The 25,760-nt window shown below is 47.7% G+C and overlaps 1 protein-coding gene across 1 annotated transcript; it reads left to right on the top strand.

Moving 5' to 3' along the window:
* The first annotated feature begins 13,484 nt into the window (after window positions 1–13,484).
* Window positions 13,485–18,060, top strand: PROK1 (prokineticin 1). The gene is made up of 3 exons (XM_063107027.1): window positions 13,485–13,556; window positions 16,173–16,298; window positions 17,941–18,060. Exons 1-3 carry the CDS (start codon window positions 13,485–13,487, stop codon window positions 18,058–18,060), a joined length of 318 nt encoding a protein of 105 aa, XP_062963097.1.
* The last annotated feature ends 7,700 nt before the right edge of the window (window positions 18,061–25,760 follow it).

Here is a 25,760-nt window from a genome sequence, read left to right on the forward strand (position 1 = left end):
AAGCATCAGCATCTGAGTAAAACACAAAGAGCTCCTGCCACAGATAGCTGGGGTCCTGGGCATCTCTGTCCCTGTGTGCCTCCTCCTGGCCCTATCCAGGGGCCTACAAGGTGCACTTGGAATCACCAAGTTCGAAGCCCTTGATGAACTTGTCATTTTTCTCATCCCCCTCCATCTTCCCTGCCCTTTTATGGACCCGTCCCAGCACCTGCTGAGAGTAATTGCCTGATAAACTGCCCCCCTCCTGGGCTCTGAGCCACAGCGGGGGGTGGGTTGGGCAGCTGGGGAATGAGAGAAAGGTGCCTCCCAGGAGGTTCTGGCTTTGTTACTGCTACTGACTCAGCCTGGCCTCTCCCCATTTGACCAGCCCATCAGCCTACTGTGCCCAGTGCTCAGCAGGGCTCCCTGAGGTGCAGTCACACGGATCAGACTCTCAGGGCAGTAGGATTTCAACATGCTGTCTCCCTACTCTGCTGCCCTCAGAGCCTCTCATGTGACTCTCCTTTCTTTTCTTTTCTTTTTTTTTTTTTTTACTGTGGTGCAATATATATAACTTAGGATTGACCATTTTAACTTTTTTTGTTTTTGTTGTTGTTTGGTGGCTGGCTGGTACGGGGACAGAACCCTGGATCTTGGTGTTATCAGCACCGTGCTCTAACCACTGACCGTTTTAACCATTTTTGATTGCACAGTTCAGCAGCACTGAGTCCCCTCCTTCCTTCTTGCTCCTAGCAGCCTTACTGAGAGTGTCCTGTTTGCTTCCTCCCAGGCCACAGGGAATGGTCAACTCGAATGCTTCATATCTCCCATCTGGATGAAAAGTTTTTATCCCAACAACCACCTGTTTGATAAATGTAAACTTCCTATTGAGACTTCCCTCAGCTGAAGTCTAATGGGACGCTTTTTAGATTAAAAAATTAAAGTGAGTTGGTCCTGATTTCTGCAAATGTCAGGCAACTCTCAGCCTTATGTGAGTAAAACAGGAGCATTGGACCTAGAGCCTAAAACATGTTGAAGGCTGCTGGCTTCTGTGAGGCTGGCACCCCCAAGAGAGAGGGGACCCTAGTCAGCAGGTGAAAGACTTGGATCCCCAGCTGCTTGGAATGAGGACTATTGTTCAAGATAAGGCTAAGTTTCTGTCTTTGGGCAGGAACCCGCCCCCCACCGGCAATGTACAGGGCTTGTATCAGCATGCATTTGGCTGCAAGAATAGAGAGCCCTGACTAAAAGTGTCTTAACATGTGGTCAATTCAAGGATCCAGGTTCTTTGCATCTTTCTGCTCTGTCATCCTCAGCTTTGGCTTTTTTCTAAGGCTGGCTACTCAGGTGATCCCAATCCTCTAACCCCCCATGGTACCAGGAGAAATTGGGGCTCTATGCTTCCCTGATTCATCTAGCTGTAGAAAGAAACCATTCTCCCAAGCAAAGACTTTAAGGCCTTCTTTTCAGGATGATTGGGCCAACTTATACCACGTGTACCAGGTGAACGATGTTGTGGGTTGACTTTGGTCAAGATTCAGCACTAGTACTAGGGATATGGTCAGGTTCCCCCGAGTCACAGTTTATAAGCTCTGGGGCATCATACTGCATGGAGCAGAGGAATGTACCGAGCAACATTTGGTTTCTGTTAGGAGGAAAGATGTGGGGAATGATTGCCTACAGCAATGATTTTCAAATGGTGGACTGAGATCCATTAGTGGGTCAGGAAATCAATTTATGTTATGGCTCATGGGCCAAATTCAGCCCACCGCCTGTTTTTGTATATAAAGTTTTATCAGAACATGGCCACTCCTATCCATTTCCTATTGTCTATGGCAGATCTCCCACTACATTGGCAGAGTTGGTTAGTTGTGACAGAGATAATATAGTCCTCAAAGCCTAAAATACTTATTATCTGGCCCTTTACAGAAAAAGTTTGCTGATCCCTGGTTTAGAGGATTGCAACCAGCATTAAAAGATGACATGCACTAGACTAGAACAGAAAATATCAGCGTGTATTGCATGTAATAAGGATAAGTATTATTTCGTGAACCCTTTCTTTTAGTTTTATATAAATGTACATTCATGTTACAATTTATCTCTTACAGTTGGTCATGGTCAAAACAAGCTGAAAAACTTCACTAGAACACCACTTATTTTTTGCCGTGGAAAACAGCTTCTTAAGGAGGCCTATTTGTAATGGTGCAGTCCCTTGGATTAGATGTGACCTACATACCTGAGAAGTCAGGTGTTGAGAACAGATGCCTTGAGTTGACAAGAGGGGCCAGGAAACATTTTTTGGTAGTGACCTCAGAGTCCTGGGTGAACAGGCAGAGGATGAGCAGGAGTCTGGCCAGCTAGGAGGGGGCACTCACGCTGGGTGGGAGTCAGGAGTCCTGGCCCCTGCTGCAGGCTGCCACAACCCGGTAAGTCTCCTGGCTTCTTGTCAAGCTGAAGAGAATGTGCTGGAAGATCTTTAAGCCTCTACCAGTTCTAATATTCTGTGATTTTCACAGGGCTGCTCACCCCATTCAATCGATGGAAAACCAAGGGCCAGAGGAGACCACACATGGAGAACTTAGGGGCAGGATTAGTGGCTGTGGCCCCTCAGGGGTTTTCCACTGGCCCTGCTCCTGACTCCGAATTTTCTCTAGTCCACATTCCAACTATGCCTAGAAAGAAGCTGGATCACATGGAAATTAGCTGGGAGCACTAACTCCTGGGTCCTCCTCTCCTGAGAACCTTGTTCTGGCCAGCAGAAAGAGGAAGAAATCTCTCCTGATTGCTTCAGGGAGGGGAGTCCCCCCTACCACAGCTTTCCTTGTTCCTGGGCCTCTGGCTTTTTAGCAATTGCCCTCCTTGCCCTCCAACCCTGGGCATCTTTTCACTTGGCTGGAAGTCATCAGAGTGCAAGAAGATTGAAGTCGTCTGATTGTCTCTAACCTCCCTGCCATTAGTAAGGCAGTACTGGGCTGTTTACGGCCACTGCCACTTCAAAGACTTCGCTGGGCTCCCATAGAGGGGGTGGCTTTGACATTTATAGGAAGGCCAGCAAGCTAATAAGCCAGAGAAGTTTCTGGTGCCTGGGGGATCCTCTTACGAGAAGAAAAAATCCATCCCACATAGGAATGTCCACAGATTTATTGGACATATCCAGTTAAGGGCACATACTCACTCCATGCTTCTTCTTCTTTTTTTTTTTTTTAAAGATGACCGGTAAGGGGATCTTAACCCTTGACTTGGTGTTGTCAGCACCACGCTCAGCCAGTGAGTGAACCGGCCATCCATATATGGGATCCGAACCAGGGGCCTTGGTGTTATCAGCACCGCACTCTCCCGAGTGAGCCACGGGCCGGCCCCCCATGCTTCTTTTTGATGAGACCTCATGACCACACAGGCAGAGGACTCTGAGTGTGTCCTTGAGAGGAGGCCCCAGTAAAGCCATCTCAGACAAGGGCTCTACCTCAGCAGGAGCAGATGGGAGACTGGGCTCTCCTTTCTGAAACTACCTTCAGAGCCTAGAGGGTATATTCAAGATCAGCTCACGCAGTAGTCTTCCAGCATGTCAAAGAACAAGTCCTTTTAGAAAGTGAACTCATGTGGACCCCCAATATGTAAATGAGCTGACACTGGAGCTTCTCTGTTACAGCAGGGAAGGGAGCTTTTTGCTGGACTTCACTAGCCACAGGGAGGTTCCCCTTCCTCCCAGGACAGCCCCAGAGGCACAGGATCTGAAAGCCACTTATTTTGTAGAGAAGGGAAGTAAAGTTCTAAGCACTGAGTGGCATCTTAGCTTGAGTTCACCAGAAAGAAGAGCCAGAGGCAAAGGACTGAGTGCAGATAGTTTATTTGGAGTTGATTCCAGAGAATAGGAGAGAGTGGGGAGAGGGAGGCAAGGAAGAAGGAAATGCCAATAAAGAATGTTTTCTCCAGGTTGGGGTCTGAAGTTTTCTGGGCCCTCTTAAGAAGAGGTCCTCCCAAGAAGACCCTGCTAGGTCGGAGCATTTACCTACTAGCTCCCATTCCCTTGGTTGGGGGTTTCCTTGGGTGGAGAGGGATTAGCCTCCTGCCCTTGAACATTGTGTGGTAGGTGGGCTGAGCTCCTGCAGTGCAGGGTGGCCTTGAGGCATCAAGCCAGAAGAAGTGGACTTCCTCAGGTGGACCTTGTCAGCACCAGGTCAATCTGATGAAAGTCCACATGGAATTTTCCATCTCAGCTGCCACTGATATTAAAGATGGCTCCAGGGGATGTGATGCTGTGGGGCTCAGTGGAGCCTGCTATGAGGGATTTATCCAAAAAGTCACAAGCAAGGGTAACATGTGAGGCATATTCCTATGTATGTGGATATATGTGATTTTGGGCACAAAATTACAGCCACGCATACTCTCTGACATGCACTCATTCATTTGAATCTTAGCATTTAAAAGAATTGTTGAAATTAATGAAGACCCAATGGGAAAAGCAAAGGCTAATTATCCTGAGCTTGCTATATATAGCAAGGGAGTCAGCCACTGTCACCTTGTTTTTGCAAATACTCAAAGGCAGGCAGAGGAGAGGGAAAGCTTTATAGTGGAAAAAAGGGAAGACTTCAGGTGTGCCCTGGCTGGAGGCCATTGGTATGGAGAAGCTGTAGGCAGACTAACGAGAAGTGGGGCACTCTGTGTGATTAGTTAGGGGTACATATTTGGCTTTCTCTGGTTGGTCCTAAGTTGTAAGCAGGGACAAAAATTAGGGAAGCTGTCAGTTATTAATCAAGTCCTGACCATTTTGGGCTAATTGTTCACAGGGGTTATTGTTTGGCTTCCTGGAGTGTGTGTGTCATTTTTCTTCCTTTTTTTTTTTTTGGTGGCTGGCTGATATGGCCATTGACCTTGGCATTACTAGCACCATGAACCATTGACCTTGGCATTACTAGCACCATGCTCTAAACAAGTGAGCTGACTGGCCAGCCCAGCTTCCTGGGTTGTTTATTGTAGATGAGGGGCTGGTTTTCTGGGCTGGTTACTGCAGATTGTAGGTCAAAGGTCTACTTTCATATGTGGTCTGGCCATTGTCCATTTGTGTATTCAGTCTGTCAGGATCTTAAAGGCTACTAAGGGCAAGAATCACGACTATAGCCTCCCTGATAGACGGTCAGCCATGAGGCCTCTTTTTGAACCCATCTAGCAATGAGAAGCTCACCACCTCCTTGGCAGCCGATTCCTGTATCTGCTGGGATGTTCTTCCTTATAATGGACTAAAATCTTTTCTCTGTAACTTCTACACTTTAATCCTACTTCGGTAAAAGACATCACAGCTCACAAAGTGTGTTAACCCACCTTCTTCTCTCCTTTGTTCCCCTCAAAAACATGTGAAGTGAGACAGACATGCTCTGACACAGACTTGAAGGAGCAAGGGAATCCCCATTGACGTACGTGGCTGAGCCAGGCTCCTTCATTCTGTGCCTCCTTCTCCCATGCCATAGCTGGGTCGAGTTTGGGCTCTGCCATCACCTAGCTGTACCTCAAGCACTTCCATAACCTTTTGGGGCTCAGGCTCCTTCTCTGTGCAGTGAGGGGGCAAGAACAGACCAGGATGCCTTGGGACTAAACCTTGGGTGAGAAAACACAAAGTGGTACCTTGACGGTGGGTGCTAGAGAGCTGTGGAGAGAAAGCCCTTTCGGTCCTGTGGCTGGCTTTTTCCCATCCCTCCCAGCTAGCCTAGGCCCATTTCACCCCTTTACAATGCCTGTGGGTGTCTTTACAATGCCTGTGACTCTAAGTTCCTGTGTAGATCCCTTAGGAATCGTGATGGGGGAGTTTAGTCAAGATAACCAGGTTCCATGGAAATATGTGTCCCAGCATTACTTAGAACAGTTTAAGAAACAAACAAACAGAAGCTGTAAATCCCAGGTGTCTTCAAAGAGCCAAGATAAATGGGAACAAATTATCCTATTCTGTCCTTGGACAGTGAGACTGGGGGACCAGAAACGAGTAGCTATTTGTTTGCGGTCCCTTGGGTTTACTCACTGCAGAACATCTGGGAAGCCACTTCCTTCCCGGGGTGAGGTGGGGACGATGTCTGTATTCAAACAACGCCCTTCAGAGAGGCCTTCTCCTTAGTGATTGCTTGTAAAGGAAACAGGGTTTTAGTGTGATGTTGGCTGGCCAGGACTTACTTTCCTTTGTCCCCAGTTCAGCAGCATCCCTGATGGGACCCCGTGCTGGAAGGGATGAGGAAGGAGGAGGGGGAGGAAGACAAGTATCTGTTGAGTGTCTGGGCTAGTTTCTTATGGCTGCCATAAAAAGTTGCCACAAACAGGCTTAAAACAACAGAAATTTATCTTCTCAGAGGTCTAGAGGCCAGAAGTCTGAAATCAAGGCTTCAATCCCTCCAGAGGCTCTAGGGGAGAATCTCTCTTCGTCTATTCCAGCTCCTGGAAGTTCCTGGCATTCCTTGGCTTGTGGCAGCACAACTCCAGTCTCTGCCTCTGTCCTCACATGGCCTTCTCCTCTTCTCTCATGAGGATACTTGCCATTGGACTGAGGACCCATTCGGGCAATCGAGGATGATCTCACGTTAAGATCCATAACTTAATTATATCCGCAAAGACTCTTTTTCCAAATAACGTCATGTTTACAGGTTGGAATGAAGTGGAGACATACCTTTTTGGGGGCACCCCTTAACCCATGATGTGTTGGAGCACTCTGCAGAGTTACGTCATGCAGTCACATAACACACCTATGATAAGCGTATTATTCTCATTTTTCAGAAGAGAAAACTAAGGTTCGGAGAGGTGAGATAACTTGTCCAAGTTGACACCATCAGTAAGTGGCTGGACTAGGAAAGAAACTTCAGGCTTCACCACGTGGATGAGAGGGAAGGGGGCCCGTGTGGTGTGTGGAATGGTGTGGAGGAATGCAGAACTGGCCTGGTGGGGAGCTGAGAAGAGCTCCATGTGGCTGGAAGGGTGAGTGTGTGAGGTGGGGATGGTGGGTGATGAAGCCAAAAGGAGAGCTGGGCCTGGCCATCCATGACCTTGGAGCCAGGCTAAGGCGTTTGGGCTTGATCCTGAGGGCAATGAGGCATCCTGGGAGACTTTTGATTTCTCAAAGGTGAAGAGCAGATCCATAGGTTGTGTGGAGGATTGAAGGGGGTAAGCCTGGAGGAAGAGGACAGTCAGGAAGATGGGATTAGACAGCAGTGATAAAGATGGAGAGGGGGGAAGAATCTGACGTCCAGGGGAGGCCCGAGTGACAGGATTAAGTGACTAATGAATGCAGGGAGATTCAGGAATCTAGGAAATTGCTGGGTTCAACTACTGAGTGTACGTGGTGCCACTGACTGAGTAGGAAGAACGTGGTGGTAGGCAACCATAATTTGTAGCTGCCTGAGAGCTCTGAACACTCCCTGTCTTTACTTCTGAGTTGGTCATTTTCCAGTGCACCTGATGAGGGTGAAGGCATGAGAGCTAGGCCCTACAGTCAGACGGCCCACCAGAGCCTTCATCAGAGCCAGCTTCTTGGGGGCTTGGCTGTCAGGGGAAGATACGGCTTTGGGAGATGCTTTCCTCATTAGCCAATTCTGTGGTGTGGTTCTGGGCACTGTTCTTGGACGCTCAGCTCCATCCTGTTTCTCAAGATCCAGCAATTCAATGAGCTACTTAATAGTCTTCATTAAATTCCCTTTCAGCTTAAGCCAGCCAGCCTGGTTTCTGTTACTTAAAACAAAGAACCCTGGGCAACCTAAGTGGGTTTAGGGGTGAGAGTGACAAGGGGGTGCCAGGGGACAGGGGCATGTTGAATGTGAAGTGACAGTGGGGTATCAATGTGGTGACCTCCAAGGAGCTTTCGGCTATATGTGCCAGGAGCTCGGGTGGCCCGGACTGGGACACAGATTTGTGATCATTAGCATTTACGTGGCTATGAAGTTCATTAGAGGTGGGTGTAGAGGGACAGGAGACTATTGACTGTGTAACCCCAGAGAACAGCCTCATTTAAAGGGTGGGAAGAAGCAGAGGAAATTTTGGAGGAGACTGAGAAAAAGGAATGACCTAGAGAAAATGATGTCATGAAAATAAGAGAGAAGTTTAAAGAAAAAGTAGTCACCTGTGCCTAAAGTCACAAAAGGGCAATTGAGACAAGGATTGAAGATGATACTTTGAATATGACATTTAGAAAGACAAGGTGACTTAAAGAAAAAGGTTGCATTGATGTGGTGGGAACAGAAGCGAGACTGGAATGGGTTGAGGAGTGAATGGGAGAAAAGTAGACGACTCCTTCTAGAAACTTAGTGCGGAGGGAAGAGGAACAGTTGTGAGCTAGAGGAGAGGAGCCTGGCCATGTGCACAGGCTGGAGGTCAGATTGTTATATGAGCCATACTGGGACAACTAGGGGAGATGGCCCAGGTTGTCAGGTTGCTTATTCTTAGGTACTTGATATTCTCTGGTGTCTTCTCTTTAATTGCATCTCCTAGCTACAGAATAAAAAAGTCTTGCAATCGCTCAAATCCCAGTTAGACAGTTGGGATCAAAGTAGCTTGGGTAGGACTCAAGTTTTAAGGACAAATGGGAACCTGGTCCTTGGATTTTTAAAATTCAGAGAGTTCTGAAGATGAGGTAGTATGGGCGTATAAATTGTATACGGGTTAGGGAAACTCAGGGACCCGGGATAGAATCTATGTGGATCCAGATTAGGAGCCAATTTTTCCTGTGATCCCTCAGTGTGGATATAGTCCCTGCTATGGTCTGAATATTTGTGTCCCCAAATTCTAACGTTGACACCTAATCCCCAATGTGACAGTAGTAAGAGGGGACTTTGGGGAGATGATTCAGTTATGATGGTGGAACCCTCAGGATGGGATTAGCATCCTTACAAAAGAAGCCCAAGGGAGTTTGTTTGTCCCCTTCTGCCATGTGAGGACACTGCAATAAGGCACCACCCAGAAAGCAAAGACTGACCCCTCACCAGACACCAAATCTGTTGGTGCCTTGATCTTGGACTGCCCAGCCCCCAAAACCATCAGCAATAAATTTGTTTTTAAATTACTCAGTCTAAAGTATTTTGTTATAGCAGCCTGAAAGATTAAGATACTCCCCTACTCTCAGGGGCCCTGTTCTCTGAATACCAGACACTAGACTGTCATTTTCCTCCTCCTCCTTCTTCTTCCACAAATTTTTCTCAGATTTGTCAAGGTTAAGGTTCTCTCTTTTGGCTAGCCTGAATTTATGATCCCACACTGTACTGAACCAGGTCTCTTTTCTTTTCTCTAAGTCTGTGCAGACTACTCAGGAGTTCTTAGCTGATTTTTGTACCATGGAGCCTTTGAAGCCTATGACTCCTTCTCAGGATAATGTTTTTAAACGTATAAAATATAATATGTAAGATTACAAAAGATATTAATTACATTGAAATATAGTTCTCAAAATATACATTAAAAACAAACGTGATATGGCAACATATGTGCTTCTTTACTAATGCATCAAGAACACGGTCTAGCAGTGGACCTAATGACTACCATAATTTCAACGTAGTGATGAGCAGACACGATATTTGAACTATTTGCAGCAATAGTACTGTGCTAGTTCATTTTTCTCTGTGTTATTAAAACAGCTTTAATTTCTTCTGGCGACAAAGCCACAGATACTGTTAATACTTCTGTGTTTTGCAGCCTACAGCGAGAATATAAGAAAATGTTAAAAATTTAGTTAAAAGTTAGTGAAAATAAAGATGTAATTTTTCTCTCTATCCAAGTTCATGGATCTTCTGAATTCTGTTCATGAACTCCTTGGGAAGCTGTGACCCCAGGTTAAGAACCCCTGGTCTGGATAGGTGGGTTTTCTCTGTTCTGTTCTTTCTTCATCTCTTTCTGAGATGGCTCAAAGTCAACTCTCATTTAATCATTAACAAGGAACCAATAATCAAGTGAGCACATTTTATACATGTGCTCAGACATCAACGCAAGATAGTCCACACTCAGACAGGAGCAGTGACTCCCTTTCTGGTTTGCAGAATGACTATGACCTCCAAGTAGAGCTGGAGGAACCTGATTCACTGCCTGGGTCAAACTTACTCTATTGATGAAGGTAAACAGTCTCAGGGGACTATGCCAGGTCAGGGCTGACTGCACCTGGATCCCCATGAGAGATACTTTCAAGGTAGTCCACAAGAGAGACTTTGGTTACACACACACACACACACACACACACACACACACACACACACACACACACACACACACACGTCTGTACAAATGGTCCTGGAAATGGTGACACAGACATCAACTAAAGCAGAGAAATATGCAGCACTCTTGCACAAGCGTCAAGGGCACGTTGCCTGCTGCCCACCTGCCCTACTCCCTCTGAGGTGTGGAGGAGCCCAGCACATCTCCTCACCAGCCTTCTTCTCTCAAGGGGACCAAGTGCCTTTTTAAGCACTTTCATCATTTTCCCACTTTTCCCCACTAACTTCTCAGTTCCCTTCACCTCTGACTTCCTCCTTTGTCTCTTCAGTTCCTTCCTACTTAGTTCAGGACACTCCTTTCCTTCCCACCCTCTTTTTCCACACTACAGCTGGCAGCCAAAGAGTAACCCTAATCTAAGCTAACAAGTATCAAGAGTACTGTTGAGATCCATCTGTACATGGGAACAGGAACGCTCTAAGTTCTAGAGAGAAATTAGACCCAGGAACGGTGAGCTGCTGGTCTTGACTTGGGGAAGACACTTAGCAAGGGCTTGTTTAACTGAGTCATTGAATAAAGGACCAGTGCTGTTTATCCCTGAAGTTCCCAGAATCTCTTCTGGGATTTCTACCAAGTCACCATCTATCCCTCACCCTCCCCTAATTACCCTGGCTTTGCCTCAAGCACTAGCATTCAAGAGAAATAAAATGCTCTCAATCAATGTTATTGGTTTTGTTTTGCAGCAGTATTTCATTGCAATTGTGTGGGATAATTAGTTTTGTGTGTTGTGGGGAGGAGCTGGGGAGGGAGGGGGTGCAAAGAGAAGGTGGGGGTGAGTGGCGGGTATCAGCCTGAGAATCGGCCACTGTCTAACATTGTCTCTTGGAAGGCGACCTGTGTGAGGTGGGGCAGTCTGTGCAGGGCGCCCAGAGCCCACCTGGCCACCTCTGTGAGCTCCTCCAAGTACTCAGGAAATTGCTGCCTCTCCCTGGGTTGCCTTTCTCCCAGAGTGGAAGTTCCTGACAGGCTGTAGTGGGCTCTTGCAGCTTCCATCATTGGCCTGGCTCAGTGTCATGGTGTACGGATGGGCCTTACAGATGCATTATTTTGACTCTCACCTTGTAGGAAAACTTTATATTAAGGCAGACAGGCCCATCTGTTTATGATAAAAATAGCCAATAGTTAGCAAATGCTGCTGTGTGCCAGACATTGTGCCAAGCACTTCACAGGCATCATCTCACTTAATTCTCCACTTGCAGTCAGAGGGACCCTTTCAAACTGAATCAATCCTGCCTATCCCCTGCTCCAAACCCTCCAAGGGTTCCCATCACATGTGGAGTCAGGTCTACCATGTTCCACAAGGCAGGCAGGATTTGGCTCTTGGCTCCTGTTCCAACTGCATCCCTTCCCTTCCCTTCCCCTAGCTCACCTCGCTCCTTGCTTCTCCTGGAACTGGCCAGGAAGCCCTGCCACAGGTCCTTTGCACTGGCTTTTCCTCCAGGCTCTGCCCAGCTCACTTCTTCACTTTATCAAGCTTCTGCTCAAGTATCTTCTCAGAGAGACCCTTATCCCATCTAAAATACCCATTGTCATGACCTGTCGCCTTCCCGGCCTTCCTTTTTAATAGTGCTCAGCATACCTGGACATTTCATAACAAATCTAATTGTTAATTTCTCTATTACCTGTCTCCCCCACTAGAGTCAAAGTTACATAAAGACAGGGACCTTGTTTTGTTCAGTGATGTATCCCCAGCACCAAGAACAGTGCCTTCAATATAGCAGGCGCTCAATAAACATACGGTTAATGAATAAAGAAATGGGTGAACCCTCATAAAACCTTATGATATATGTGCTAATCTTCTCTAAATTGAGGCTTAGAGAGATTAGCAATATTTTCAACGTAGTGAGCTATCTGGGACCAAGCTAGTTATCTATCTGGGACCAGAAGTCAAAGTGTTTGCCTCTAGAGGCCTAGTTCCCAGGCACAGTGCTAACTCATCTTTCTCTCTTTGCTCATAAATACCTGTCAACATTTCTATGTGGGAACCCTACTCCCATGACAACTCCAAGAAAAGAGCATTTTGTGGATGAATCTGTTAGGGAAATACTACAGATTGCATTTCCCACTTGGTGTTTCAAATGCTTGTTAGCATAAGAAAGGCCCTGAAAAGTCCTGTAGGAAAAAAAGCTGGTTTAACTTGTGTAATTCAGTGTTTCACCAATCTTTGACTGTAGAAATCTTTATTTATTTGTTTGAATGTGTAACACCTATTAACATATTGCAAAACATACCTTGGGAAATATTGGCTTTTATTATTGTGGAGAGAAGTTGGATCATCTGATGAAGGATCCAGAGCTCTCTCTGGGTTGTGTGGCACAGGGAGGGATGGGACCAGGAGATTCCTGCTAGCAGGAGGGTCTGCGCCCAAAGTCATCTTCTCTCCAGATTGGCATCTGAGCCCACTGTGTTTGTTTGCTCACAGATAAGGCCACTCTCATGCTCACAGGAAGGCCAGCAGTGTGGCTCCTGGTACCCTTTAGCTGCACCAAGCTCGCTTCTCTGCAGGCCCATGTGCTTGCTGATCTGCCCTTTTGTTCTTGTACCAAGAGACACTTGCTGGTGTTTGTCTTGAGCCCATTAGAGAGCAAATCCTTATGTGTGCCACTCAGAACATCAACCCCACAAGCCTGGACTTGTTTTCTGTCTCACATGTCCACACTGGGATTCTAACATTTTAGAGGACCAGGGACCCCACCTTACTCACTTGTGTATTCTGAGCTATGTCCGTGTTGAGTCCACAACAAATACCTAGATAACTCTTATTGACTTGAGTGTGTGGGAACCAATAATCCTGTATATACATTGCATGGTTTGGTTCAGGGAAGGATAAATGTCAATGCTGCAAATCCCTTAATTCATTGCCAAGCCATCCACCCCTGCCTCAAGCAAGATAGAAGGATGCCCAGAGGGACAAAACAACATTGAGTGAAATGTACACAACTGTCTGAATCACTGCCTTCTTGGGAGAGTTAGAGCAACTGCCAAAGTCCCTGATATATCCATTTTTGTGGTTTTTGATGGTGATTTGATGTTATTAGGGATTCAAGTCTCATCTTCACCTCTGAAATCATCTGAATAACATTGTTGATGGCGAAGGGAAGTGCAGAGACGAGGCATCCACCGGCAGCCCTGGATCTGGGAGGAGGGAGGGAGGCAGGAGAGCTTGGCCTTCCCAGCTCGCCAGGCACCAGGCTACGCAGGAGGAAGTGAGCAGTCTTGGAGCTACGCAGGAGGAAGTGAGCAGTCTTGGAGCGAGCAGTGTTTTGCCTTCACCCCAAGTGACCATGAGAGGGGCAATGCAAGTCTCAGTTGTGCTCCTCCTAGTAACTGTGACCGACTGTGCAGTCATCACAGGGGTAAGTTAGCTAACATTCTTTATGCCGTGGGTTTTGGAAAGATGTCAGGGTCTGCATGGGATGTGAGCCCAAGAACCACATAGGTGACTCTGCCTGCTGGACATACTGCAAACCTAAGAAACTGGGGAGTTAAACATCAGACAGTTTCAGTGAGGGATTGCATGAGATTTTCAGATTAATCTGAAAACGGGATCTGCCTTTGAGAAGCTGTGCAAATCAAATCCTCTTTCAAATGCGTTAGGAGAGCATTGAAAATTCTGAAGTTCAGTCTTTTGGTAAAATGAAGATTCCTGTTGTGTAATAAGGAATTCCTTTATAAAGTGGATCGGCACCTCCTAATTTGTCTTTTGCGTAAATTTGGTTTTCATATATGACCTGGTTCACATGTCAATTTTAACTGACATAGCACGTTGACTTAATTAAAGGCAGTAAGCTTATTAACTTCTATCGCGTCAGTTTAACCTCTGTTTTTCTAAAAAACGACATCTTGAAACTCTTTCTTTTACTCTGTGCCCAGTTAGTTCTGAGAGGGAGTATGAGCGACACCAACATTCTGCTGAGCACACCCAAAAGCAAGAGCCCAGACAAGTAGAAATCCAGCCTCAGATCAGAGGGTCAGCACAGGGGCACCACACATTTTAGTGTTCAAAAACTTGGATCATGGCTTTCCCTGAGATATTTGGCTTTACCTCAAACCACCTTCAGATGGGGCACATGTCGTGTTACAGTGGTGGAACCATTCTCATTAAACCAAAAAGTAATGCTTTACCTGAGAGCTTTCCACATAAAAGCCACTAGAAAAAAAAAAGGGGGGGGGGGGGAATTAACTTTTATTTCAGCCTCCTCCAACTTTTTACATAGAGAATGGAAATATAGAGAAATACCAAACAATTCCTGGAATTGGATTAGTTTTAATGTTCACAGAAAGAAAAATTCCTTTCTTCTTTTTAAAGGAAAAAGACTGAGGTCAAAAGAAGAACACATATTAAAGGCAAGTCAATACTTTTGAGATGCAGAGTGTAAATAAGTTGTGAAAGCAGAATTATACTAATGAATGGAAACCATTGAAGGCTATCCTTCTATTGTGTAGCTTGAAGATCTTCGGGGGTGGGGATGGGGGTGGGGGTGAGAACAAAGGAAAGAAGCCAAGGCCACCCCATGGAGAGGGACGGGAGCAGTGTGGTTGACTTGGAAGCCCAGCTTCACCTCACTGTGCCGGCTCCAATGTCTGGCCCGGAGAGGCAGCAAGAAAGGCAGGGCTGAGCGTGGTGGGAAAACATCTTCACCGTGGAAAGCACGAGGGAGAAAGTGAGGGTGAGAGGAACTGTGTGAAAGTGGGGATGAGTGGTGAGAACAGGGCTTCAAGTGGAAGCCAGGAGCCCCCAGCCCCCCTCCATCCTCCATGTCCTGCTGATGTCCCACATTGGACTCTCAGCAAGCAGCCAGTTTCCACCATCTCCACACTCCCCTGCTCCCTGGACTGTGACAGTCCCCAAATTCAGGACTGGATGGTCCCTCGTCCAAGAGTGGGATACTAATGTCCCATCCCTGCAGGAGAAGAGTCTGGGGTCTCCTTTTCTCTAACCCTGAGCCTTCAGGGGGCTGGCTGGGGTACGAGTTGTGTCCTCGCTGGGCTGGAGACCTGGTGTTGGGTGACTGCCACCTGCACTTTCTCTGGGTGCTAAAAGGACATGACATCCCCTTTCTGTCCTGGAGCTTAGCAAGTTGGAAGCTTCCAGTTCCTGCCAAGTCCCGGACAGGCAGCCAGAAGGTGCTCCCTGGCCTTCTATAGGAGAAGAGCAAACCAGAACCCAGCTTTGAATTTCAGCTCAGAAAAGCCACAACGCTTCTCTGGAAGTGGGAAATCTGGATGCTTCTCCTTCAAATCCCCACTTGAGTCTCGAGCAGTTCAGAGTTCTGTTTTTCCCGACCCTGGCTTTTCTTTAGGGTGGGTTTGTGTGGCCTTCTTCACACATGGCAACCTCCGGAAACCAGTCAGGGCCACTCCAACCCTTGCTCTGTGAGCCCAACCCACAGAAGCCCATCCCTATCTGGTGATCAGAAGGTCAACAGAGAAACATCAGGGAGAGACACCTGTTCTCTGGGGCACTGGCCCCTCGGATGAGGCTGGGCCTCTGAGGGCGGAGAAAGTGCAGGTGTGTGGAGGGGAGGCACCAACCACAGGTGCTGGGCCAGAGTTGGAGAATCCTGATCTGACGCTACTCAGCACTGACCATCCAGGGGCTTGAGCCATCCCCCCTCCAAAAATTCCAATTAATTCACTTCCACCAGCATCGGCTGAGCGTCTACTGGCACTAGAAAAACAATGCCTCCTAACCTCCAGACTTGTCAGAAAAAGAGGACAGTCTCTCTACTGAGTGCTCTCAAAGGAGCTTGGATGTTTCCTCAGATCCAGGTCTGATGTCCCACTGAGCCCTGAGCATCCTGCCCAAGAGGGGAGCAGGGGCCGTAATGTGTAGCCCAAGGCGTCCTGCTAGGCTGAGGCCAGGGGTGACGCTCTCAGCCTTTTCCCCATCTTGACATCTGCTTTTTGAATATCTTCTGGTTTCTCTAGGGTGGCGCTAATGGACTGCTCCCTGTGTCTCCCTGCTGCAGGCCTGTGAGCGGGACATCCAGTGTGGAGCAGGCACCTGCTGTGCCATCAGCCTGTGGCTGTGCGGGCTGCGAATGTGCACCCCACTAGGGCGGGAAGGAGAGCAGTGCCACCCCGGCAGTCACAAGGTACCGCATAGACACTGCACGGGTACACACACGTGGGCCATCCGTGGGCTGAGCAGACTGGAGGCCTTGCTCTAGCCAAGACCCGTGAGGCTGTGGCTCCCGAAGGCAGTGTAGGGGAGGGCAGCCCCACTCCCTTGTCAGCTGATCCAGCCCCTGACTTTCCAAGGGAAGCAGACAGCCACCTTACTTAGTGTCCTGCAGATAAAACATTTGTACATTTGTACAGGGCCTGACATTGTCCACCTACAACCTGCTAGCTCAGACTGGAGAACCACTGATCTAATTTGATCCTCACAGCAGCCCTGGGCAATGGTGAGGAAACTGGGGTACAGCAAGGTCGTGTGACTTTCTCAAGGCACACAGGCAATGAGCCAGAGCTGGGACTGGAACTACAGTTTTCTGATGCCAGTTCTAGTTATATGTCACTGATGTTGGGCACTGCCTCCTCGCTTCTTGGCAGCAGCCTGGGGTGGGGTGATGGTGGAGATCACACAGGCTGTTAGACCTGGGGGCTGGGCATCCCCCCGCCTCTCCTTTCCTGTGTGGCCTTGGCAGTTAGATTAATAGCTCTGGGCCTCATGTATAGGAGAGGGGAGCACACTACCTGTAAAGTCTCTCATGGATCTGACAAATTCAGATTTTGAAAGGGTCTTAAATGCCCTTTGCTCGGTAGGAGCCCCCCTTTCAAGAACATGAAACAAGATCTGCAAAATGGCCTCCTGTGCATTAGAGTGAGGCACGAGGTGCGGGGGGAGCACACTTTAAGGAGGTACTCACTCTTCTGCACCTTAAGCACCTAGCTCCAGCTCTGGTCCCATCCCCTGACAGCCAGCTGACAGCCCAGAGGGCATAGCAGAGCCCACAGATTCTTTTCTTCTGAAAGGTCAGAGAGGCCACAGCAACTGGGGGTGGGGCGGGGTCTGCTCAGGGCGACAGAGCCGCAGGCTTCCTTGCCTTGGGGTGCAGGTCAGTTGCAAATCCGTATTCCCAGTGAGGACAACAGTGGTGATAAAAACTAGTTCTGAGTGCTTCCTACATGCCACTCTTTATACTAAGTGCTTTTTAAAAATATATAATTTACAACTATATTTGGTAGTTGCTATTATTAACTCATTTTGCAGATAATAAAGTTGAGACACAGAGAAGTTAAATAGTTTGCCAATTATCACAGAGCTGGGAAAATGGCAAACCTGGGATTTGAACCAGGCAGTCTAACACCAGACCTGTGTTCCTACCTGCTCCTCTTCAAACCCCCTTGAGGATATCTCAGTGGTTCAGCACTCCTCTGGGGTGTGTGTCTATCCTGTTCACGGCTGCACCCTGGCACTCACCACATGCTGAGCACATAATGGATGAGCAATAAGTATTCAATCCACGGATGTGTGTGTGGGTGCCGGCATGCGTGCTGGGTCTCAGGAGCCAGATTGCCTGGGTTCAAATCCTAGCTCCTTCACAAATTAGCTGCGTGGTCTTGGCACTTTTCTTAGCCACACTGTGCCTCAGTTTCCTCATCTGTAATTGCTATTATTGTTGTATTAGGTGGGGGTCAGCAGGTTAGGGGGTGGGAGCCGGTGCTGACCAGAGGCTCCTGCCAGGATGCCCACCTCCCTCTGGTGAAGATGCCTCTCTCTTCTCTCCCCAGATCCCCTTCATCAGGAAGCGCCAGCACCACACCTGTCCCTGCTTGCCCAACCTGTTGTGCTCCAGGTTCCTGGATGGCAGGTACCGCTGCTCTGTGGACTTGAAGAGCATCAACTTCTAGGAGGAGCGGAGCTTGTTTGGTCTCAGGACACCCACCGGGCCTCTTCCTAAGCACAGCCTGGGGTGATCTCTTCTGATTTGTATTTCTACCACGTGACCCAGCTTCCCTTGTGCCTAATCCACACATATGCACCTGGGTGGACATGCCTCCACCATGATATGGCCCACGAGGCCAGCCTGAGGGTGTCCCAGCCTGGAGCTGTAGCCCTGAGAGGTGGCCAGCCTAGTTCTCTTCCCTCTCAGGCTGCCTGAGAGGTGGTAAATGGCCGAACAGACATCTGCCTCCCCTCCCTGGGTGCCCTGCTCTCCTTCCTGGTCCTGCCCTTCCCCCTGCATGTGCCCTTCTCCCTGAATCAGACCTTCCTGGGTGCAGGACCTTGGGGGCATTGCTCAGAGCCACCAGTCCTCTGAGGACATCCTGAGGGTTGTTCCTCTTCCTTTGATTGACTAGCTCCCTGTTTTTAGACCACAAGGCCCAACATCACTCTTCTCAGAGGGCAGTGGAAGTCACCTCATGGCAGGTATGGGGAGTCAGGGAAGTCAATCAGCCTCATGATGCTCCAGTCCCAGCCAGCCTGTGACCTGTGACATGTGACCTTGTGCCTGCCCACTGGGCCAGAATGGCAATGTCTCTAAGGTCCCTCCTACTATACTTTACCAGTTAACCAATGAAGCCCCCCTTCCCACTGCCTCCCCATTAAAATGCAAATAGTGGCGGTTCAATCTATTCTGATAGTGATGTTTCAGAAGGCAATTAGGGAGCAACTTTAAACAGCTCCTTTCCAAGGATCAGCCCCTGACAGCAGGTCTGTGACCTTGAGGAGAGCAGTCCTCTGTGGGCTGGTTGGGGGAGGGAAGAAGAAGAGAGGGCAGGGGGCAGGGTGGGGGCTGAGAGGGGCATTGATTTCAGACTAGGGAGGCAGCTATGCACACCGACCTGGCTTCAGAATAAAGGCATGAACCAAGGTGTGTGGCCATGGTGTTCATGCAGGTGGGGGAAGGATGCAACTGGTGTTTCTGCTCCCAGCCAGAGCAATTTTTGGAGAAAGTAGATTTCTAGGTCTCCGTGAATGAGGGGTGAGAGGCAGCTCAGGGGCTGTGGGCAGGGAGGGTGCTGCTGGAGGGGCTGGAGGCAGGAAGGGGCTCTGAGCTAGCACGTGATGGGGAGACTGTATTGGTGAAATTGCATAGCTGGAACTGGTCGCAGCTCTCATTTCTGCAATTTGGTCTGTTTTGCTTTATGTCAAGTGCTTGACCCCACCAGGCCACCATGTGCTTAGGCCGAGGAAATCCATTTCAGCGATGGAGCTGGCAAGGCCCCAGCCCTGCGTCTGAGCCCAGGGGCTGGGAGCTTCTAAATGCATGTTACTGGTCTCACTGCCTCTTCTTCACCTCAATTCTTGGTCTAGAAATGTGCAAAATACAAAAGGAAAATACCTCATATCATACTCTTATTTCTTGGAAGCCTCCAGGAAGACTGGGGTTTCTGGGGCTGGGGGTGGGGTTGGGGGTTGGGGGTTGTTCCTGCCCTCTCTGGGGTCTCCTTCTGCATTTGCCCTCCATTCCACTAGAGCCTTCCCTGCCCAGGGATGCTCAGAACATCTTCGGTCCAGGATCCATTCAGGCCAGGCCAGGGCCCCGCACAGAGGTCTGTCTTTGTTTTCCTCTCCTCATGCAGACTGTGCCACCTGCTCTGCTGACTTGTGTTCCTCTTTTCCTCTTACAGCCCACGAGTCTCTTTTCCGGTGAAAAGCACCATGGCCGGTGCTTCAGAGCAGCAGAGAGCAGGCGACAGTGGCTGTAGGCAGTAGGGTGCCCCAGGGCGCTGCCACTGCTGCCCCACTCTGTCCCTGCCCGGGAGCAGCCCAATCTGCAGGCCCCTCAGTGGCTGAACCAGCAATTTGATCTAATTGACTGACTGTCAGTTTTCTACATCAGAATTTTGAGGACTATACAGTTGGTCTCTGCCACAGTTCCCTACTACTGTTGCTGAAGACAGAGGGCAGAGAGAGGGGAGGCTAAGAAAATATGTATTTGTGAGTATTGTTAATACAGCAGTCGCCCTTATCCAAGGCGGGTACATTCCTAGACCCCCAGTGGATGCCTCAAACAGTGGATAGTACCAAACCCCATATATACCATGTTTTTTTTCCTATACCAAAATACATACAATGAAATTTAATTTATAAATTAGGCACAGTAAGAGATGAATGACAATGACAAATAATAAAATAGAACAATTATAAGGAGACACCAGCACTGCTACTCTTGTGCTTTGGGGCCATCACGAAGTAAAATAAGGGTTCCTTGAACGCAAGCATTGTGACACTGTGACAGTAGCTCTGATAACTGAGATGGCTGCTAAGTGACTAACGTCTGGGGAGTGTAGACAGTGCGGATCTGCTGCACAAAGAGATGGTTCAGGTCCTGGGCGGGACAAAGTGGGACAGAGTAAAATTTCATCACTGTATTCAGAATGGTGTGCAATGTAAGACTTATGAGTTGTTTATTTCTGGAACTTTCCATTTAATATTTTCAAACTGAGACTGCAGAAAGGGAAACCACAGACAAGGGGGGAACGACTGTATTCAGGAATATGTTCTTCATATAGTTATAAAAAGAATCTACTTATAAAAATAATATACACATAAAAATGTATTCTAGAAGAATTAAATTTAAGTTCAGGTGAAGCTGACATCCTTTCAAGATGAGGAGCCCTCAGTGACAGCCTTTACCTCCGCCCCCAGCCTTTCATATCCAACTGGTGATGTCTGGCACCATCTAGTGGTCAAAGTAGGGATAGCACGGAAGAGCTGAGGTGGAAAAGAGAGGCCTCCTCCTCAAAGCGGATGGGGACCGTTCCCCAGATATCCCCAAGTGTGAGACTCAGTCAGAGGTTTACAGAGACAATGCCTCCATTTGTGGAAAGAGGTCTGCCACCCTAAGGACCACGGGGAAAATGCTTAGTTGCCACTTAAGGCCCCGTCGCATCCTACATACTTCTTCCTTGCTGGGATTTTAGGACAGATGCTGATGACATCTTCTCTTGTAGCTTCTCCAGGACTAAGAAAGTGAAGGTGGGTGGGGGTCATAATAGCACGGTTAAAGCCCCCTGCCTCTTTCTGTGTATCCCTAGGACATGGCGTGTATGGGAAGAGCTACCTCTCTGAGGCTTTTTCTTCATTCGCACCACCCAAATCTGAATCTTCTCTGTCATTCATCTTGGTTAATGCTTCCACTATCTCCCTGGTATCCTGAGGGAGCTGGGGCGGGCCAGTGCCTGGAGCCGTCCCCACGGAGGAAGAAAGGCCAGACACAGACCTGGCAGAAGGCAGAGCAGAGAATCTGCCTGGGAGGTCTCCTGAGGACCCAAAATACTCAAAGAAGATTAAGAGGAAATCTGCTGCTAAATCCTGCTCCATCTGAATATGTAACAGTGAACATGGCACAGTGCAGTTGATAGAATTCCAATTGGCTGGTGACTAAGCCAGCACAATTTGAGTGCATATTGATTTCTGTCTCTTCTACTCAGTTATCCTGGTTTGAGGGATCTTAGCCACCAGGCTTCAGGAAGTTGTGGCCAGAGGTGACACCCAAAGAGAAGCAGGAAGCCTCCCAAAGCCAAAGAGAAAGGCCAACTTAGCAGAGCCTCCAGGGGGACTTGCTCCAGAGTTGAGTCTGTGTGACAGATGACACACTGTTTTTACTTAGACCGTGTGTTAATCTAGGGTGGGTTTAGTTGGGAGGAGGCTGAGGTGGGGCCAAGGCTCTCAAGCCCCAGAGGACAACACTTGACATTTTTGTTTTAGTCTGTTCCTGCTGCTATAACAAAACACCTTTGACTGGATAGTTCATAAAGAACAGAAATTTATTTCTCACAGTTCTGGAGGCTGGGAAGTCCAAGATCGAGGTGCCAGTAGGTTCAGTGTCTGGTGAGAGCCCTCTTTCTGCATCCTCACATGGGGGAAGGGATAAATGCTGTGGCCTCACATGGGGCAAGGGTGACTGGCAAAAAGGCCTAGCTGGTTCCCTCCAGCCCTTTTATAAGGTCACTAATCATGATGCAAAGCCCTCATGACTTAATCACCTCCTAAAGGCTCCACCTCTTAGAACTATCAAATTGGCAATTACATTTCAACACGTGAATTTTGGGACATTCAGACCACAGTAGCCTTCTTTCTCCTTTGTACCCTTGACAGTGACAATGTTTGGACTCCAGAACTTTCTACTTGAAAATTTGCCCTGAATCAGCTTTCAGACCTACCCAAGAGTGAACCTGGAGGATTTGCCTGGCGTGTGCCAAAAAATCAGATCCTGCCTGAGGGGGAGGGAAGTGCAAGGTGGCCTGGGGGCACACTCTCTGTCTAGTATCTTCAGGGCTGTGCTTTCTGATCTGGAATTTGAAAGGAAAGCAAAGAGCCATTTTTAAACAAACAGCTCTCTCCAGCAAATGACAAGTGGATGAGTAAAACGTGCTGTGTCCATACGCTGGAGGATTATTCAGCTGTAAAAAGGACTGAAGTATTGACATGTGCAAACATCATGCTAAATGAAAGAGGCCGGTCACAAAAGACCACATCTTGTATGATTCCATTTATGTGAAATGTCTGGAACAGGTAAATCTATACAAACAGAAAGTGGATTAGTTGTTGCCTAGGGCTGGGGGTGGGGAGGAGGTAGGAAAATGGGGAGTGACAAGAATGGTCTAAGATGAGATTATAGTGATGGTTGCACAACTCTGTGAATATCCTAAGAGGTATTGAATTGTACACTTTAAATGGATGAGTGGCATGGAATGTGAGTTATAGCACAATAAAGCTGTTTAAATCTACGAAGTTTAAAAAAAAGAAAAAAGAAAAGAGAGAAAAAAGAAATAGCTCTTCAACTTTAGTTCACAGAATTCAAAAGGAGGAATCCAGGAAGGGGCCAGGGCTTGGTTTATGAGGTTTGGCACTTCCAGGGTCCCAGGAGACCCTCTAGGTCTGGGCATAGCAGGACAGAGAAGGGTGGGCATTCTGGGCTAGAAAATGACTTGGTACTTTTATTTTATATATATTTTTTGTGGCTGGCCTGTACAGGAATCCGAACCCTTGATCCTGGTGTTATAATGCTATGCTCTGACCAACTGAGCTAACCAGCCAGCTCCAAATAGGTTTTTTTTTTTTTTTAAAAGATGACCTGTAAGGGGATCTTAACCCTTGACTCGGTGTTGTCAGCACCACGCTCTCCCAAGTGAGCTAACCGGCCATCCCTATATAGGGATCTGAACCTGTGGCCTTGGTGTTATCAGCACCACACTCTCCCGAGTGAGCCACAGGCCAGCCCTCTCCAAAATAATCTAACACACCAGAGCAGTGTCATTAGTATTTCATTCATTCAATAATCTTCAGAGGATTTGTATAGGATGAGCAAAATCACAGGGAAGACATATTTTATTTATTTATTTAAAAAGATGACTGGTAAGGGGATCTTAACCCTTGACTTGATGCTGTCAGCATCACGCTCTCCCAAGTGATCTAACTGGCCATCCCTATATAGGATCCGAAACCGTGGCCCTGATGCCATCAGCACCACACTCTCCCAAGTGAGCTACGGGCCAACCCCGCAAATACGTATTTTTAAAATGTTCATTTCACACTTATTTTGTGGGGGTGGGAGAATGATTTCATATTAACCAAAACTGTATAGCTCTTTTCTTATGTACCAAATAAGGTGTTTGTAATATGTGGTTTTCTATTCCAATCAACTTCTCGACTGGCATACTCAACTGTTTACAATTTAGGTGATGAAAGAAATCCCTCATCAGCAGTACAAAAGCACTATACCGTGCACTCTGCAGTTTGGGGGTTCAATTTATTGAGACTGCGTCTTAAAATGAGTATAAGCAATGTTTTTATTTTTTCCACTGGAAGACACCGTCCCCCTTGGTGAGAGCAGAGAGGTTCCTACGTAGCAAATGAATTACCTGGCACACGCATCAAGTGCCACTGAGTCTTCTACTTATTCCAGGGATGTCTTACACCCTTTTTAGAACTGCACCCAGCTCAGCCAAGCCTAGGTAAGAATAAGGTTGAAATATGGAATTCCACCCCTTGTTCCAACCCGTAGGATTACTGCACACAACTTTTGGGTGGGCAAAAAAGTCGGCTTCCCCCTCTGAGATTTTCCATTCAGCAGGGCTCAGATGGCCCTGCACACAGCCACACGCTGGCCGCTCCCCCCTCTGCCTTGCCCTATCCCATCTCTCCCGCTCACGTGGGGAGAACAGCGCTTGGGTCTCAGGAAGACCACTTGGCCCAGGTCACAGGAGGGATGTGACTTATGGCTCTTCTCCCCAGAAGATTCTTGTCTCAGCCCCCTGCCTACTTGGAAGTCTCTGCTGCTCATGGGCCAGAGAGACATTAATTTCTGTGCAACTTGGAGAAAATATTTGTGCAACTAAAATATTAGTGCAACTAAAATATTAGTGCAACTCAGATGAAAAACAAGGAATCAGAGCTCTTGGAGGGCCTCACCTTGTGCAGAGCAGGAGAAAACTCTGGGCCTAGCGAGGACAGAGGGGCCTTATTTGGGGGCCAAAGACTAGTAAGGAGGATTAACTGGGTGTAAACAGAAACACTGATGAGTAAGAAGCCGTGGGCCCATTTCTGACAGAGACCATTACAGAGGAGACTGTGAAATTCTGTCGCAAAACTAAACCCCAAAGATGAAGTAAACAAATATGTCGAATGGCAATTTGACATTTCCTTGTCGTTTCATTTTGCTTGGTTGGCATTTCTTGTTGAATCAGGGGCAGTTTCCTTGTTTATGTTTTCTGAGAGGTGGGGTAGCATGGTGGTTAATAGCACAGACTGCCTGAGTTTGAACCCTGGTTTGGCAACTTACTAGCTAGGGACTTTGAGCAAGTTTCTAAACCTCTCTGTGCCTCAGTTTTCCCCTCTGTAAAATGGCAATAATAACAGTAATAGTGCCTGCCTCTTTGGTTGTTGTGAAGATTAAATGTTGGTGTGTGTGGAGTGTTTAGGACAGCACCTAGTGTGCGGAAGCACTGAGAGAACGGTTTATGTGTTTTTGCTTATTTATGAAGATGCCTTGGACAGTCAGTATAGGGCCCCTTTGGCCCGGTGCCTGTGCCTCTAGCTACCAGCTTGCTAGGCCAGTGCCACCTGGGGGCATCGCTTCAGTGGAGTAAACTAACAACAGCCAGGAAGGAACTAAACGACTTTTTTTTTTTTTTTTCTCTAAAAGATGACCGGTAAGGGGATCTTAACCCTTGACTTGGTGTTGTCAGCACCACACTCTCCCAAGTGAGCCACGGGCCGGCCCTAAACGCTTTTTTTGGATGTACTTCAATTCCCCAGAATCCGAACCTGGTAGGAAGAAATCACAGTTTGTTCAGATAGTGTTCTGCTATTATTGTGAAGTTTAGAAGCACAGGTTTATGTAGGCAGAGCTTGATAACAGCTCCATTTGGGAACATAGATACGCAGATCTTATCTAAGTGCTTCTTAATACCTTGTTTAAACCCATGTGTCACTGCTTCAAAGTGAAATGGAATGTTTGCTCAATATGGGCTATGATCTTAATACTGTGCTATCCAATTTTTTTTTCTAGAAAAAGCATAAGGAAAGTGGGCTTTGAAATCTGTCCTGGCTTTTCTCAGATTGTGTCCAAATCAAACCTACCAAAGTGTGTATGCTT

This window comes from Cynocephalus volans, chromosome 8, assembly GCF_027409185.1.
Source record: "Cynocephalus volans isolate mCynVol1 chromosome 8, mCynVol1.pri, whole genome shotgun sequence".
NCBI classification, from domain to species: Eukaryota; Metazoa; Chordata; class Mammalia; order Dermoptera; family Cynocephalidae; genus Cynocephalus; species Cynocephalus volans.